Genomic DNA, 15,329 nt, shown 5'->3' with positions numbered 1-15,329 from the left:
GGGAGGGGAGGGGAGAGGGGGGCTGTCTGGGGTGTGGGGCTGCGGGAGGGGAGGGCAGAGGGGGCTGTCTGGGGTGTGGGACTGTGTAAGAGGAAGGAAGGGTCCTTGAGGCCATGCAGGGAAGGTCCCTGATGCAGTGGAGGTTGAGCACCATTCTCTTGGGCTGGTAGAGAAGAGGGGAAGGTGAGGCCTCCTTTGCATGGGGCAGCGGACTGTGTCCCCTCTCCCTGTACAGGAGAGTCAGGGGCAATTTCCCCCAAAGATGGCTTTCCTCTCCCAGAGCAACTGTTGCCATGCCTGTAGAGCTACTGTGTGTAAATTCAATCTGGGAGTTGCAGCGTTTTTTCCTCCTACGGATAAGTTGGCTTTAAGCTTGGGTAACTCTGAGGAGGCTGGAGCAGCTGGGGGCCCCACTCCTCCTCTGCTGTATCTGTTATTGGGGTGGGGGAATGAATTTGGATAAAACCTGCGGTGTGTTCTAAAAGGTAGCAGAACGTTCCCTCCCCATCACATCCTTTCTTCGGATAACTCTGTTTTTCCTGTTTGCTGCTGTTTGGCTTCTGGTTTACTGGGCAACTGTCCCGCTTACACGAGTGTTTTAATTTTGGAGAGCATTAGGAACAAGGTTAAGTGAGGTAGTCTAGGCTCTGCATAAGAGTTTAGCAATCTGTATCTAACTAAGTCTGTGCCCTTTCCCCTCTTGAATGCAGTGCCCTTTTTTTTAAGTTGACTGGAACTGTACAATACAGTGGTGGTGGGGAATAATTACTTAGCAAAGACATGCTTTTCTTCTGATATACCGTAAGATATGAATCTGCACTTGAAGTTTTGGTTCATTGCCTCGGTGAAGTAGATGCTGTTATGAAGTAGACAAGTGCTCTGAATTACTTTGCTGCTCGCTTCCAGGTGTGAGAATGAAGAGCTGTCATGGAAAATCAATAGGTGTCAGCTTGGAGCGAAGAGATAGCTGGTCCTTGGATAAGCTAGTCTTCCCAGCCAGTCGCTTAGGAGCAAAAGGGGGAATGGAGATGGCTCCTGGCCATGAGAACAGTGGAAGTATTGACCTGAATTTCAGAGCAAGCGCTCGTTCTAAAATGTGAGCCAATTGTATGTTAATGAACATAAACATAGGTACTGGATTGGATGAACTTTACAGAGAGTTGTGGATTGTTCAGGAGATAAAATATGGCCTTCTCCCTGCTGAGCTTTTTGATTTTAGCCTGTCCAAAGCTTGTGCAAGAAACGAGTGAATGCTGCAAATAAGTTTTTTTGTTATTAGTCATTGTGTTTCATTTGTGAAAGGGGGACCAAAACACAACCTTTTTTGCAGGAGCAGAAACTTTTGTAGGAGTTTATAGGAGCAGAAACTGAATCATCAGTTACAGGATATTCTAGTCAAGTAAATATTTAGAGTTACGTAGGATGCTTGTATGGTTGCTGCAGCAATGTTAATTGTAGCAAATGTAAGCCCGTGGCAGTCTGGAGTATTGTTTTGCTGTGTGCTCTACAAGTGTAGGACCATGTGCTGAAGTATCTGCTATGTCAGTTTTTGCAATTAAATCAAGAAGCTCTGGAACTACAGTCCGATATGTCGATAACAAATCATCATATTTCACTACATTACCTGAGCCTTAAGTCTGTTACTGAATTATGAAAATCTCACCTTCAAGGGACTGTCACCCTGCAGATGTTTTACTTTCCTCAAAAACTGCAGACAGTATCAGTAAAAGCATTAAAGCTTAGGAGTCTGAGCTCCCTGGCACATTCACTTTTATTTTAATGTAGGAGTGTAATCTTGATTATACTCATAGATCTTGTCTTTCTCAGCTTTTCATATTCTTTCTTATGGAAACAAGAAATAAAATGGAAAAGTCATTCTGGTTTATGTGCCACTTGTATAATACAAAAATCTGGTTGATCCRAGTGTGGTGCTACATCATGCAAGGTAATTGTTTTCTACCTGCTAGCACAGAACTCGGCTCAGTGATTTGTTTTAGTAGGCAATTTCCTTTAGAACACCCAGTGCTGCATTTTTTTGACTATAAAGATGAGTGTAGTGATAGTCTGAGTCATGGTTATAAATTTCTCAAATGTGAATTTAAGGTGAGTGCTTTTAATGACTGAAGTCCTGAAGGTATAACTTGGGCTTAGTCTAAATTTAGTTGTGCCAGTGAAATTCAATGAATAGAAAACAAAGTGCCTGTTTAGTGACATAGTTGCAAGAGGGAAAAGCCATGTCAGAGTCGTAAAATAGTTGGGGTTGGAGGGGACTTCTAGAGATCATCTGTTCCCTGCTCAAGCAGGATCAGCTGCAGCAGATTGGCTAGGACTGTGTCCAGTTGGGTTTTGAGCATTTCCAAGGATGGAGACTCCACAGCCTCTTTGGGCAACCTGTTCCAGTGTTCAACCACCCTCACAGTGGAAGTGTTTTATGTTCAAGCAGAATTTCCCATGTTTCAGTTGGTGCCCATTGCCTCTCTTCCTAAATCTTTTGCCAGTATGACCGCACTTGTGTTAGTCTTTGACTAACCTATTCCTTAACTTGTTCACTGGTGGCAGGATGACCAGACTTAATGCCTTTTGTGAATGCATCCTCCGCTTTAAGTGGGGGAATTAAGGATATATTTATAAAGAAATGCATCTGGTTAATCCTGATTTATATCCCTAAGTAATTGTGGCAGAATGTTATTTTCTCTTGCTGGAAAAGTGGGCCTAACAGAACTGAAAATGTCTCTTGAAACAACTGCATTTTAAAAGCAGAGATTCTTTAGTATTATCTCTTGTTAGTTGCTGTAGGCAAAGAAAGCCAAGAGTGTCATGATAACTTATCTTATTGATATGTAAAAGCTCAAAACAAACTTTTCAGTCCTGTCACTATAAGCAACTGAAACAAAGGGTGGTGGTGGGGAATCCTTGAGGCTCTTACATTCCAGCTGGAAAGGTTTGAACAAAAAAATGCATTGAGAGCCAGTCACACTGCAGTCAAATGATCTGTTGAATGTTACTGTGCTAATTACTGTTCAAAATAGATGTCATAAGTAGTTTTCTAGAGATAAGAAAGCCCCTCTTTATGGATTCCAACACCAATGCTTCCAGTACTTAAAACTTATTTTTCCTCATGCTGAAATTGATAAGCTTTTAATATCAATTTCAACATTACAGAGAGTGAAGCTTTTAATAAACTGTGAGATAGTATTTGAAGACCTGCAGGCTTGGACTTGAATTGCCTGTGCTATTGTGTATGGACAGCTGTGCTGATGTGCAGTTTGTAGTGAGTGATTAGGGAGTTGTAAGGAGGAAAAAACATACTTTTTTTTTTGAACAACTTCCAATACAGGACAGTTTGGATCAGTGTGGATTGACAGTTGGCTGGTGGGYGGGATCTGGCCTGTGGGATGCTTTTGTCTGGCCAACTGTTTTCTTGCAAAAGAGAGGGGGCGAGTTGTTTACATAGCAAATGCGGCTTGAATATCTGAGTTACTACTTCTTGTCCTTGTTGAAAGGCTGGTGACCAGTGATGGTGGCGGCAGCAGTTATCACTGCTAGATGATGTGGTATATATACTGTTACTGAGAGAAGGTGAAAGAACAGCTGTCTGCTTTTATGCATCGGCCTGTGGTGTGGGGCATCCAGTCAGGTAGATGTCCAGAGTCTGAAGCATACCTCTTGTCTAGGTTGTTAATCAGGACATGAATAAGTTATAGATATAGTTGGAGCTTTTTTTTGGGATGCGTTGGGAAATGTTCCCTCAGAAGTAAGGGTTAGAACCATTCTAGAAAATGACAGAAGTGTCCCCTGCTACTGTAATGTCATAGATTACAAAAGAAAAGCAAGCAGAACCCGATGTGAATTCCAGTATAGTAAGTGAATGCTAAGTCATATRTGTAACAGCTTAGCGCTTCTGAGGCTTAGTTGGATGGTTGTAAAGTGGTATTTCAATAGCTCATTCCCAAGAGATTTGACTGTGCACCAACAGTAGGAGGAAAGCTCATCAGCCATTTGAATCTCTGCCATCTGTATTTGCTAGTTATAAGCTAAAAAGTTAGGTCTACTCGTGTTCCTGTGTTCCACCGGCCTGATCAATGATCAGCAGCAAAGAGCTTTCTTCTGAAAATTGTCAATGACTGTTACTTCCAAGTTATAGGGGAAGACAATATATGATGTTTAGACTGTGCATAAAGCATCATCCTAAAATGGGACTACAGCACACTTCTATCCCTAAGAATACCTGCTTTTCACCCAGGAAACAGTTTGGCTTCTAGAGCTATATTATTGATATCCTGGTGTACGCAAATTTCTGATCTCTGAAGATAGCCTGGTTAATGGGAGGGAGAAAAAACTAGATATTTTAAATACTAGGAGATACACTGGGAGCTGTGCGCAGGGCTAGCTCTTTTCTATCAGAGGTTTTATTTTCAACTCAGTGCCAGTCAATCAGGTGTCAGCATGTCTTCTGTAGTGATGTCATGGGTGGGTTTGTAAAATGTGTTAGCTAAACACTTTGTATATACTGCATAGAAGGGTTGGGGCAGGGGAGGTGGGAGCTAAGCTCTGGTGAATATAGACTTGCTGTTAAGAAGGGCAGGTGCGCAGTGTGTATTGTTATGCCTGGCCATGATCAGTGTTAGACCAAAGTCTGTGTAACCCAATATCTTTCAGCTCATACAGGCATTTTGTCAGTTAGTAGAAATCTCTGCAGGGAGGAGCGGTGATGAGTTCTTAGCCCCAAAGGTCAGAAGCAGGTGTTTAAGGCAGAGCATAAGAACAGAGCAAACATTTTTCCCAAGAATATTCTCTAGTCTCCATTTGCTTTCAGACTGGGTTTCGTAAGGGGTTAGTGTGCAGAACCAGGTGGAGTTTGGTGGAATTCATTAGCCCCAAAGCAATGCTATGCAAATAGCTTAACTCTGAAAATGGTTTGGCTACCATAGGATGGGAGGCAGGCTTGTGATGAGCACAAGGGGCCTGAACTGGTTCCATAATGAGCCATCTGAGCCTTCCTTGCACGCCAAACTGCAGCAAAGTGCACAGCATCAGATTCGTTTGTACTCACTACTGATACAGACTTGTCAGACCAGACACAGGCTGATTTCATGAAATGCATGTGGGCATTTCTAGTAGCCAGGTAAAACTAGCATGTGGCCAGGGTATGTTTGCTCCCTTCCCACCACCACTTGAAAGCAATTGGTTATCCCTGTCCTAAACCTGTTTGGCAGGGTAGGGTCCTTGATTTTGAATACTGAAGATGAAAATATTATTTAGGAACTGAAAAACTTCTGTCAGCCAAAGGAAGTTCTGGACCAGACCCTGAAGTGGTGGGAAGAAAGTCCCTAAAAATCTACTTTGAGCATAAAACCACATTGTAATATTTACCTTCCACAAACTTTGGTTGCCTGTATTAGAAGGGCATTCAAAGTCTGCAAAGGTCCTTTCTGGTCCTATAATCTTACTCTGTGGTCCGTCCTTTAAAGAAGTTGAAAGATGATGATTAAGATCTGAATGTCTCATCAATGACTATAGTATTAAAGATCGTTTAGTCTGTAAAACTTCATGTAAAGGAAATCTCTCTGAGCTACATTAAAAGCTTGTGTACGTTAAGAATTTAAGAGTCTGAGCTTTTGAGGTTTTGGTAATTTTGCAGGTTTAATATACACACCTCAAATTTGCTGTTTGAACCCAGGATGCAAAGGAATGGAAATCATGAGTGAATGAACTTTAAAGGAAAAGATGCTTTTCTTTTGCCTTCTACAGATAAAAGTACTTCTGGATTCCCCAATTTATTCAAACCATATATTGAATTGTTACTTTCAATTGCTGAAAATAATCCAGTATCAAATAGGTATATATTTTGCTGCTTGACATAACTAAAGTGACTGAAGTGGAGTAACACAAAAACAGACTGATTCTTAAATATTTTACTTCCTCTTTCCTACTAAATATGTTAGGGGAAATCTGAATAGCGGAAAGTGTCATATTTGAATAATGCTTTCACTTCTCCTTGACGTGCACAGTCCTTAAATACTGAGCTGGGAGGGAAACGCTGCTTAGGTAAAACAGCAAGGAAGAAAATTCATTGTCAATGTAGTGATCACATAACAGCAGTTTCTAGTGGTTTCTGCAGCTGTTTTGGTATCTAGCATTTGATATGGATGAGTGACAGTTAGGAGGAGATACAGTTGTTAAAGTTGCTGTAAAACTCTAATGGTAGTCCAGAATGCCGGCTCTTATGTGGGGCTGGATTTTTCCCCTCTGCAGTGTGTTTTTCTTCCTATCTAAGGAACGCAAGTGTGTTTTGCAAACTGAATGATCTGTAGAGGTATTATATAGAGACTGTTTTGTCAGAAAACTGTAGCAATTCATTTTTTGATGCTTCTGTCAAGGGATATATGAGAGTTCAGGAAATATTCTCAGTTGGGTGGTGGTAATGTCTTGATACTTGGTAGCCAAAGACTCATGTTGTCTATGAAGAGAGACTTACAAGTCTGCCCTTGGTTTGTCATCCAGTAAAATGATTAACATTCATATGCTTCAGGTTATTAATCAGCATRTGCTTTCTGTTTGTGTAGCATGGTGTATATTTCAAATCAAGTGATTCTTTAAGGTCCAAAGTGTCTTTGCCTTGATAAGGCTCCATTTACTTTCTGGGTTTTTCTTCTGAGCATCATCTTGTTTTCCATTGCTTAATTGGTGTGCCCAGGTCATTTTTACTGCTAATATATATAACTAATGTTCTATTGCCCAAGGTGACATTAAGAGGTTTAAGAAGCTTAAGTGTGTTATTAATGAGGTGGGACTTGCACCCATGTTCTCCTCTAACCCATGGCATGCTTCCCCTGTTGCATCAGAGAAACAGTTATGCTTTTGTTTGTTCATTTGCAGAGGAGTAAATCATTATTTAGACAAACTAGGAGGAAAACTTTCTTCAATAGAGAAAGGCAGTATTTCTGGCTGCTTAAAGGTCTCCATTAAAGGTAGAAATACTGTGTATCTAGTTTCTTATTATTTATATCTTATATAAATCCCTTGCAAGATGGGCTTTGTCTGGCTAATGGTCAGTGCTTGTAAGTTTTTTTTTTTTTAATCTGTTTAGAGCAATTTTTTAGGATGTGCTGACATGTTTTATTCTTCAGAGTTCTAGTGTATTTGCCAGCTCGCTTGGTCTGTCGCTCTTTGAGTGTTATAGTGCCCATAACTAAACACAGCTGTTGACAGAACAGGCGGAAAGAACTTGATTTGCCTAACTCTCTACATAGTGTTGTGTTTTTGCTTTTGAATCCTTCCTACTCACATTACATTTAAGTGAATCATATGCTTTGAGCCTTGTTTTGTTGTACCTAACCAGCTTTCTTGTGTTTATATCCTAAGATTGAACCCCCATGTCTTTTGTACCTGTCCCTACTTCATTTTTGTTGTTACAGATTTTCAGTCTTTCTGCAGTGATAAGCATAAATTAAGTTTGGAAGGAAGGATGAGGATGCAGATTACGGTAGCGAAAAGAAAAATGTAAACATTGTGGGCTTACACTGAATATCAGTTTTGGTCTTGGTTGTCTCATTGGTTTTGAGCTCTAAGCAAGTGTTCTAATTTTGCTGCTTGTGACTATGATTTATTAAGAAAAGATTTCTTGCTCCTGATGAACAGTTCCTAGCTATTTAGATCATTATTCTGAGGTAAAACTTGAATTTGGAGTTGTTCTGCAGTATAAAAGTATCTATTTAATGAGGAAAGATCTTAGTGGACTAGCTAGTAAGAGAGGGTGCAAGGGAGGACAGACCAAGCTACTGTTTAAGAGTAATATGTAGCCATTACATACCTAGCTGTTTTATTTGTTTTGATACTAGTGTTGCTATTTTCATTAGCATTAGAGGAGTATGTTGTGCCATAGATTTATTTCGTTAGACAAAACATAGCACTGACTTCACACAGTTTCTTCAACTCCAGTTTGAGCTAATAAAGGGCTCTTTCACATTCCAAGTATAAATATTCTCTAGCTGCTTCTAAATGGGCCATGTCAAATACAGGGATGTTTCTTATTCTTCYTCTTTTGTTTTCTCTCTGTATGAATTATGGAAGACTTTCTTTTGGACAACTTCTTCAATATGCTGACTGTCCTTTTCATGTTGAAACTCTCACTGTAGTACAGAAGTGGAAGTAAATGTGTCAGAATATGGATGGATTGGAAACCTTTATCTAGTCTTAATATGTTCAAGTGAAAACTTTATAGGTCTGTTTTTTGTCTAAGGTGAATTTGGTCAAACTTCCAAAAGCCTTTTGAGTGTTCGTAAGTGTGAAGGAAAGAAAGCGCCTTGATTTAATAAATGGATCCTATTTCTAATCAGTGATGTAACTGAAATGTAACTGTAAACAAACATCCACAGTTAGGCATTTATGAAAATCTCAAGCAGTTAGCCCGTGTTGATGAAAGTAGTTTGACTTTTCTTACAGTCATTCAGTCTGGGTTAAATCACACTGCACAGAGTATGTCTTATTCCTTACATCAAATCTTTAGGAACGTAAGAGAAGAAAGTGTGTGTATGTACATGTTGCATTTTTACAGGGGGGAAAAAAAGTGGTAAAATTCCTACAGTAAATCTTTGTAACTTTTGTTGGCCTTGAATATGATTCATTACTGGCATCATTTCTTAAAGACTGTTGCCAGAAAGTAGTTAAATGTTAATTTAGCTAATGCATGTAAAATGGAAATAAGTTACTGAACTGCTCTTGAATCCCATCACCTGATGTGAGGAAGTCTAGATACAAAGGGAGAACAATCCATAAAGGGGTGCACAAGCTGCTCATTGACCTAATGATGGTTCTGCAGCTTTGAGGGTCTTGCTGTCTTCAGGTGCATGTTAAAAGGGTATTAAAACAGAATCCCAAAGTTCTTTATGGTATGTGCTACAAAACTGCATATCAAAGGCTTCTGCTTTACTTCTGAAGAGATCTGAGATCATTTCAATGTGCAATTCTCCTGACTCTGAGATATACCAAAAGCTGAACTGTGGAAAACTAATGTTTCATTGTGAAACTTCTAAATAAATCTTCCTAGCAAGTGTGTAAATCAGTGTACAAGCACTTTCTTGTCTTTCTGTAAGTACTGTAAACAGACACTTCAAGTAACAACTCGTGATTAGTATCTAAACTTCCCCCTGTATGTTCCTTTGCTATTAAAGGCCTTGTGTACTGCAGCAAACTAGACCCAAACCTTCTGTGAGGTTCCCTTTTTAACACTGAGTGTATCAGTCTGGAAACTAAGGCAGTTGAAAATTTATCTAAAATTGCATTAAATGTGATTTCTTTTGTCTAGCACTTGACTTTCAAGAACTCAGGTCACATGATTGCTACTCAGTACTCAGAGGTATAGATATGTGAAAGCAGGTAGTATAGTGAAAATCTGATGAAATAGGAATTTTTAATATTGTGGTGTAGAGCCATGCTATGATAAATTATGCTAGTTTTGTCTAAATACAGTTGATGTTTTGGTGGACTTTCTTAAGAATCATGAATGCTATAGTTTAATAATAATAAAAAATTCATAACTGTTATAAACTACAAGGTATGCAGAACACTGTGTTCTCAGTGACTTAATCATGGCTAGTATTCGGAGACCCAAATAGCTGACTTTCTTGCAAGCTTAGTTCAGTGAAGTTTGAAACAACTACAGGTGCTGTAGTAACATATTTGTGTTGCTAACTAATCTTTGCACCCTGTTTTAGTGCTAAAATAGCTGGTAGGATTTTGCTTAAATTCTCCGCAGGCACTGTGGGTCATAAAGCAAGCAAGGAAGCTTTCAGTCCAAAACATGAAAGCTGTGTAAAACCAGAATATGTACCAACTTGTACAGAGGTCAGAGTTGATCTTAACTTTAAAAGGATTTATGGAATATTGAAAACAATCAGGAGGAGGGAGATGATCTGAAAATCTTAGATGGCAGCTAAAGATGAAAAACTAATCACTGATGCTTATATTAAACTCTGTCCTGGTAGTAAGGACACTATATTAATGGTTAAGTAAGGAGAATTGATACTGGACTTGTAGACAGTGTTGAAAGTCTCATACAGTATGTTGGTTTGGAGGAAAACCGATTGCTCTTCAGATGATCAGGCAACTGTGAGAACCCTAAGCGGTGAGTTGCTTTTGGCAAATCTGGGCTTTTCAAGTCACTTCTGTAAATTTAAACTTTGCTTGTATAGGAAGGCTTCCCAGCCATGTTACACTGGTTTAGCACCTATATTTACACTTCATATGAAAGTATGAAGTGTAAATGAAAAGTATAGGTTGTCCCCCCTGCCACCCACACACTGGCCCTTTGAGCTGGAGAGGCTCCCTTGAACTCTTAGGATGTCTTGCATTTTGTATGGGTTATATGGGCCGTTACCAGGAATAATTTGATACCCTCACCAAGTACTGGGAGGAGAGAAGCTTTTTTTCCCGATCCAGCCACTGGTTTTATCAAAACTTCTGCCCTGCCAATTACAGTGAATCTTCATTCTGGAAGATGAATTCAACTTCATCAAGTTGTATAAAAATTAGGAAACTGTTCCAACAGAAGTTCTGAAACTTGCTCATATGCTAGGTCCACAACAGCTCTAACCATTCTTTCAACGAGGGGTCTATACAATAGCTAGCATCTTGAATGGCGTTCGCTGGAAGGAACTAATATTTGAGGGATACACAGGCTTAACTGAGGCGGTCAGTAGTACATACAACCTGTAAGTCTTCTATCATAATATTTTTGTAGCTTTGCTTTTAACCTTTAGGGATTTTTTCTTACAAAATGGAGCTTCAGTCCTAGCTGGGGTGTTGGTTTAATTACTATGACTATTTAACAGGCTTTCAGAACGTGAACCAGGGATTCCAGGGGTCAAACACTGGAAGAAAACTGCTGCAAGTTCTGACAAGATGAAGCATTACCGACCTTAACCTAAAACTTGCGTGGAGAGAAGGATAGCAAAGACTTACTGGACTGGACTGCAACCTGAAAGTAGCTCAAGACAGTTTAGTGGTTCTCTGCTGCCAAAAGGAGATGCTGCTTCCSCTTGCCTGCCCTTGGCAATGTGGTTTCACTGCTTGCCTTGCTTTAGCTTAGATGCTTCTTGGATACCTTTGCAAGTTGATTTAACCCATCCAAGTGCCAGTGTTTCTGCTACGTGAGCAAAAAAATCTTGAACAGCCTTGCTGAAAGGGCCAGTGCTAGAGAGTGCAAACCACGCAACTAGGAGAGAGGGCACAGGAGGGAGAAGTGGGGCAGAAAGAGAAGCAAGACCTCCTTCTCTTTCCAGAAGGCAGCTGGTAGATCATCTCAGATGTTAATAAAATGGCAAACTCCATGTGATAAAGAATAAGCTTAGCTGTTGCCTTTGTAATGGCCTGAGCTTCCTAAATCATGCTTGGAGTCTGARCTAGTAGTGTGGTAGATCAGTAGTGCAGATAGAAAAATGATGTTTAACTTTCTTCTCTGCCAACTTGGATATACTTAATGTTTTTATATRTATATATTTTTTTCCTCTGGGTCATCAGAGTCTTTTAGAGAATAACAAAGTGGTTAAGATGGAACAGTAGTCAGAACTTTCCATTCTTGTTTTTGCTACACGTTATGTGACCTTGAACAAATAATTATGAAATTCCATGAATACTTTAGGCGGTTATAGGTAGTCACTGTTCTCTTTGTGGTACCATGAGACCAGTCCAGAGCTTATACTACAACAGGGCCCTCCTTCGCTTCCTCACCTCCTTCCATCTTCTGATAAATTATTCCTTACCTCCACTCTCCAATCTCCACCATGATTTCATTCAGGATACTAGATTGCTACAATTAACACACAAAACAAAGTGAATAGCTTGGTCATTTTAGTTTCCCGGACGCACCTCCTCAGAGGGAAAAAGAGTGCTGTCTGAGCAGTTTAAGCTGTCACGAAGCTGCAGTGTTTAAARAAAAAAAAGTCTTCCTTCCTCCATGCTTCTGCCCAGGCTTTCATGCTTTTTTGGGGGGCAGAAGCGTTTGTGCAGCCCTGTTCAGCAGCTGAATTGGAGAAATTTGAACTGGTTTAAAACTAACTTTCATTTCCCTGTTTTAACTTGGATGAATTCTCCGACCCTTGGCATGAGACTGCACAAATGCTTAGGGTGACGCAAGAAGAAGTTGCCCAGAGATGGGAACAAGTGACTAGGTGCAGAAAGTAGTATTTTAGGCAGAGGTGCTGAAAGCTTATGGTATCTCAGTGTTCGGGGAACTGAAGTGTGAAGGGACTGGGCAGTTTCAGTCCTCTAAATCTCAGAACACTTGGTAGACTCTGAAGAGTTTTGGGATCATCTGATGAAAATGCAAAGTATTAACAAGACTCTTGACCAAAATACTTTGTTCTGTAGCAGCCTGACTTATTTATGGCCTGTAGTAAATCTGGAAAGATTCCCAGAAAGTCATTGAATGGGAACACTAGATACGTTAAACAACTGATAATAGTTCTTCAGAATGATGAAAACTGAGTGCTTTTTTTAAATAAAAAGACCCCTGACTTCTGAGAGAATCTGATCATTATCTGTGCATAGAAAGTCTTAGCAGTTCTGTGTAGACTCAGGTTTTTTTGAATCCCAGAAAGCCAATTCTGTGGCTCGGTAGAAGTGAGTAGCAAAATTTAGTGGTAGGATCACCTCTTCTGATGTATCCTACAGCCTTCACGATCAGCCTCTGTATATATCTTTGTAACAGAGGCTTGTTTATAGCCTGCAATATCTTCACCTCTGTGACAAATTGCAAATATTTGTAAATATAAGCTACAGGTCAAGATTTGTTTTAAGAATTTTTTTTGTTTTGTTTTTTTCCCCCTGGTGTGCGGTTACTTTAAAGGTAGGAGGAAACACTAATTTCCTTCGTGTAGGCTAATGTGGAATTGCTATGTAGTAGTTACTTCTACTCAGCTACAACTTAGACTGGTAGTTAAATCAAATGATAACAAGGTCTACCTTGTAATTTTGCTGCTCAGTTGGCTTTCTTGGGAAGTGCAATGGACTAGGACAGTTGTGGTGGTCAGAATAACTTGCATTATACAGCCCCTAGAATTAGCTGTTCAACCTGCTCTACTGCTAATCTGTGATCCCAATGCACCATCATTCAGGCTGTGTGCACTATATTCAGAGCTCTTGGGAAAGTTAAATACCCTTTTTAATGCTATCATTTTTGCATATCAGAGTTCACCTAAATCAATGCTCTGCTGAAATGTAACTTTTTCGCAATAAGGCATCTTATTAAGTGCCTGAGATCTTCACTACTGTGCTGCTGATAAGCTGCCAACTGTCAGAGGCAATAGTGGGTGAGAATTATCTATACTCATCTGCATATTTTGCTTATCTTTTTAAAAATGCAGGTCCTAAACTATCAGCTTGTGGATATAGCTGGCCTGTTCCAAGTCATGTGACTGAGGCTGCCAAAGCTTTCATCACCTTTTTTTTGCACTCGTATTTTGATTTTAAACTGGGCTTTTTCGAACAGCCGTTCTTGTTGCAGAGCACCTTATCTGTGAGAGGACCCTCCTTGTGATGGATGCTTTTGATATTGTAATATAAAGAAAAAAGAACAGATGACAAACTTATCTCTAACTGAAGTGACTAATTTTTCCCACTTCACCTGGATGAAGGATGAAATGAAAGAGCTCGGGATTATTTGCAGCTATTATACACGAAGCTCTCATTTTATTCAATGTCAGGTGCAATAGGTGGCTTTTATAGGAAGAATTGCTTTTGAGATTCGAGATGTACCGTTTCCTCCTTGTGAACTGCTTTTCACTTTGCCTGTAGAAGTGCAAGGCTGTAGCTCGGCACGTATTTCAATCTGGCAGTTTCATTTAAGCAAYCCTGGCTGTTTCTGGCCGCTTGTTGCTGTGCTGCTGCCTCTCTTTCATTAGCACAGCTGTTTGTATAGCCATGCTGCGAACCATATTGAGGAACTGATCTGGGGAAACTAACCCAGCGAAAAAAAAAAGAGGTGGTTAGTTTTCATCCGGATCCGTTTCCCAGTGTGGCTCGCTGAGCAGCTGCACAGAGGCTCGTGGTGGCACAAATGAGGGGCGCAATGCAGCCGTGCGAATAAGCCGTGAGGGTTGGCAGGACGGTGAGATTTGGCTGTGCYGGTGATAGTTGAACTACAACACGGTGTTTTTTGCCTCTTTAGTGTATTGTTTATTCTAACCTCATAAGCAAAAATGATACAAAATATATAGGAGGTGGTATGTCCTTTGAAATACTGCTTATTCTTTGTCCCAGAACAGCCACAAGTCCTCAATGAAGAATTTTAGAGCCTATTCGAATTGACTTTTGAATTTGCCTTCATAGCTCATGGTCTCCTGGCTAAAGCTAATTATCTTTGGTCAGAAGGAGAGGCTAATTAGCTCTGAATGCTGCCTCTGTAGAGCTAGGAGGAAATCTGAATAATGAAATATAACGTCAAGGACAATGTAGTGGGCAAAGTGGAAGCTTCTTTTCAGGATCAAAGCCCCTCTCTTCTCGTGACTTCATACTAAGGAACACGGACAAGAAATTTGTCTGCATAATTGGAACTTTGTTCCCTAGCTGTCGGCTAGGCTGAAAGGACAAGTAATGGGGCAGAAGAACGGAGGAGAAGAGTAAAGGCTAAGCTGGAGACTTAAGTATACATTCATTACATGCTGCATGTTGAGATTTGAAGAGTGTTGTGGTCTCGCAACCCTAAATTTAACATTAGTCTTTCAACTGGATTGTAAGGAGTGAGACTTCAGACTTTGGGAAAAATTCCAGACTTTGAAGGGTGCAAAGAAGTCGCAAACCGTGGAGATAAGGACTCAGCTCTGATCTCCAATATGTGGGCACAGATTATGACACTCCAGAGTTCTTCTCCATGCCTCATTCGGTACGGTAAAAGAGGAGAAACTTGTTTGACATTACCTGAGGATTACTTCATTGTAATGTACCGCTTGAACCAGTCACGCAATTAGTTTGTAATCCTAATAGCATCTGGAGAAAGTTGACCACCTTTGTTACATGCTGTGTGGGCTATTTTTCTTAGGTTGTAATAAAAAAAAAAAGCGGGGGGAGGGTGCTGAGGATGATAGATGTTTGACTCGCATGAATGCTACTGAAGTTAATTAAATGAGAGATTACATAAAACCAATGAATTGCTTTGATAGGGCATCCAGTGCATGTTCAAAACCATTTCTTAAGTATTCTGGTAAAGAAGTTGCTCTTAAAGGCCAGCAGGGGTACACAGCTTTAAGATTAGACTTGAAATAATGTATAAGGTGCATGTAGTTTTTTTTTTAACTGAAGCTTAATCTTTTTGTTGACTTTCTTAATATTCA

The 15,329-nt window shown here is 40.1% G+C and overlaps 1 protein-coding gene across 3 annotated transcripts in view; it reads left to right on the top strand.

Annotated features, from left to right (window-relative positions):
• Positions 1 to 160: 160 nt before the first annotated feature.
• UVRAG (UV radiation resistance associated) overlaps positions 161 to 15,329 on the top strand; it is a 96,059-nt gene continuing 80,890 nt past the window's right edge. The window contains exon 1 of one of the 3 annotated variants that reach the window (XM_026074729.1): positions 161 to 1,096. In XM_026074729.1, the coding sequence (XP_025930514.1) occupies positions 915 to 1,096 (182 nt within the window). In that variant the 5' untranslated portion in view covers positions 161 to 914. Of the gene's footprint in view, positions 1,097 to 10,845; positions 14,882 to 15,329 lie in introns of those variants that run through there. The other 2 variants (XM_026074730.1, XM_026074731.1) reach the window with 2 other exon arrangements.

This window comes from Apteryx rowi, unplaced genomic scaffold (assembly GCF_003343035.1).
Source record: "Apteryx rowi isolate R43461 unplaced genomic scaffold, aptRow1 scaffold_399, whole genome shotgun sequence".
Lineage (NCBI taxonomy): Eukaryota > Metazoa > Chordata > Aves > Apterygiformes > Apterygidae > Apteryx > Apteryx rowi.
Note: the sequence above shows the minus strand (reverse complement) of the source record. Positions and strands in the feature narration are given on the sequence as shown.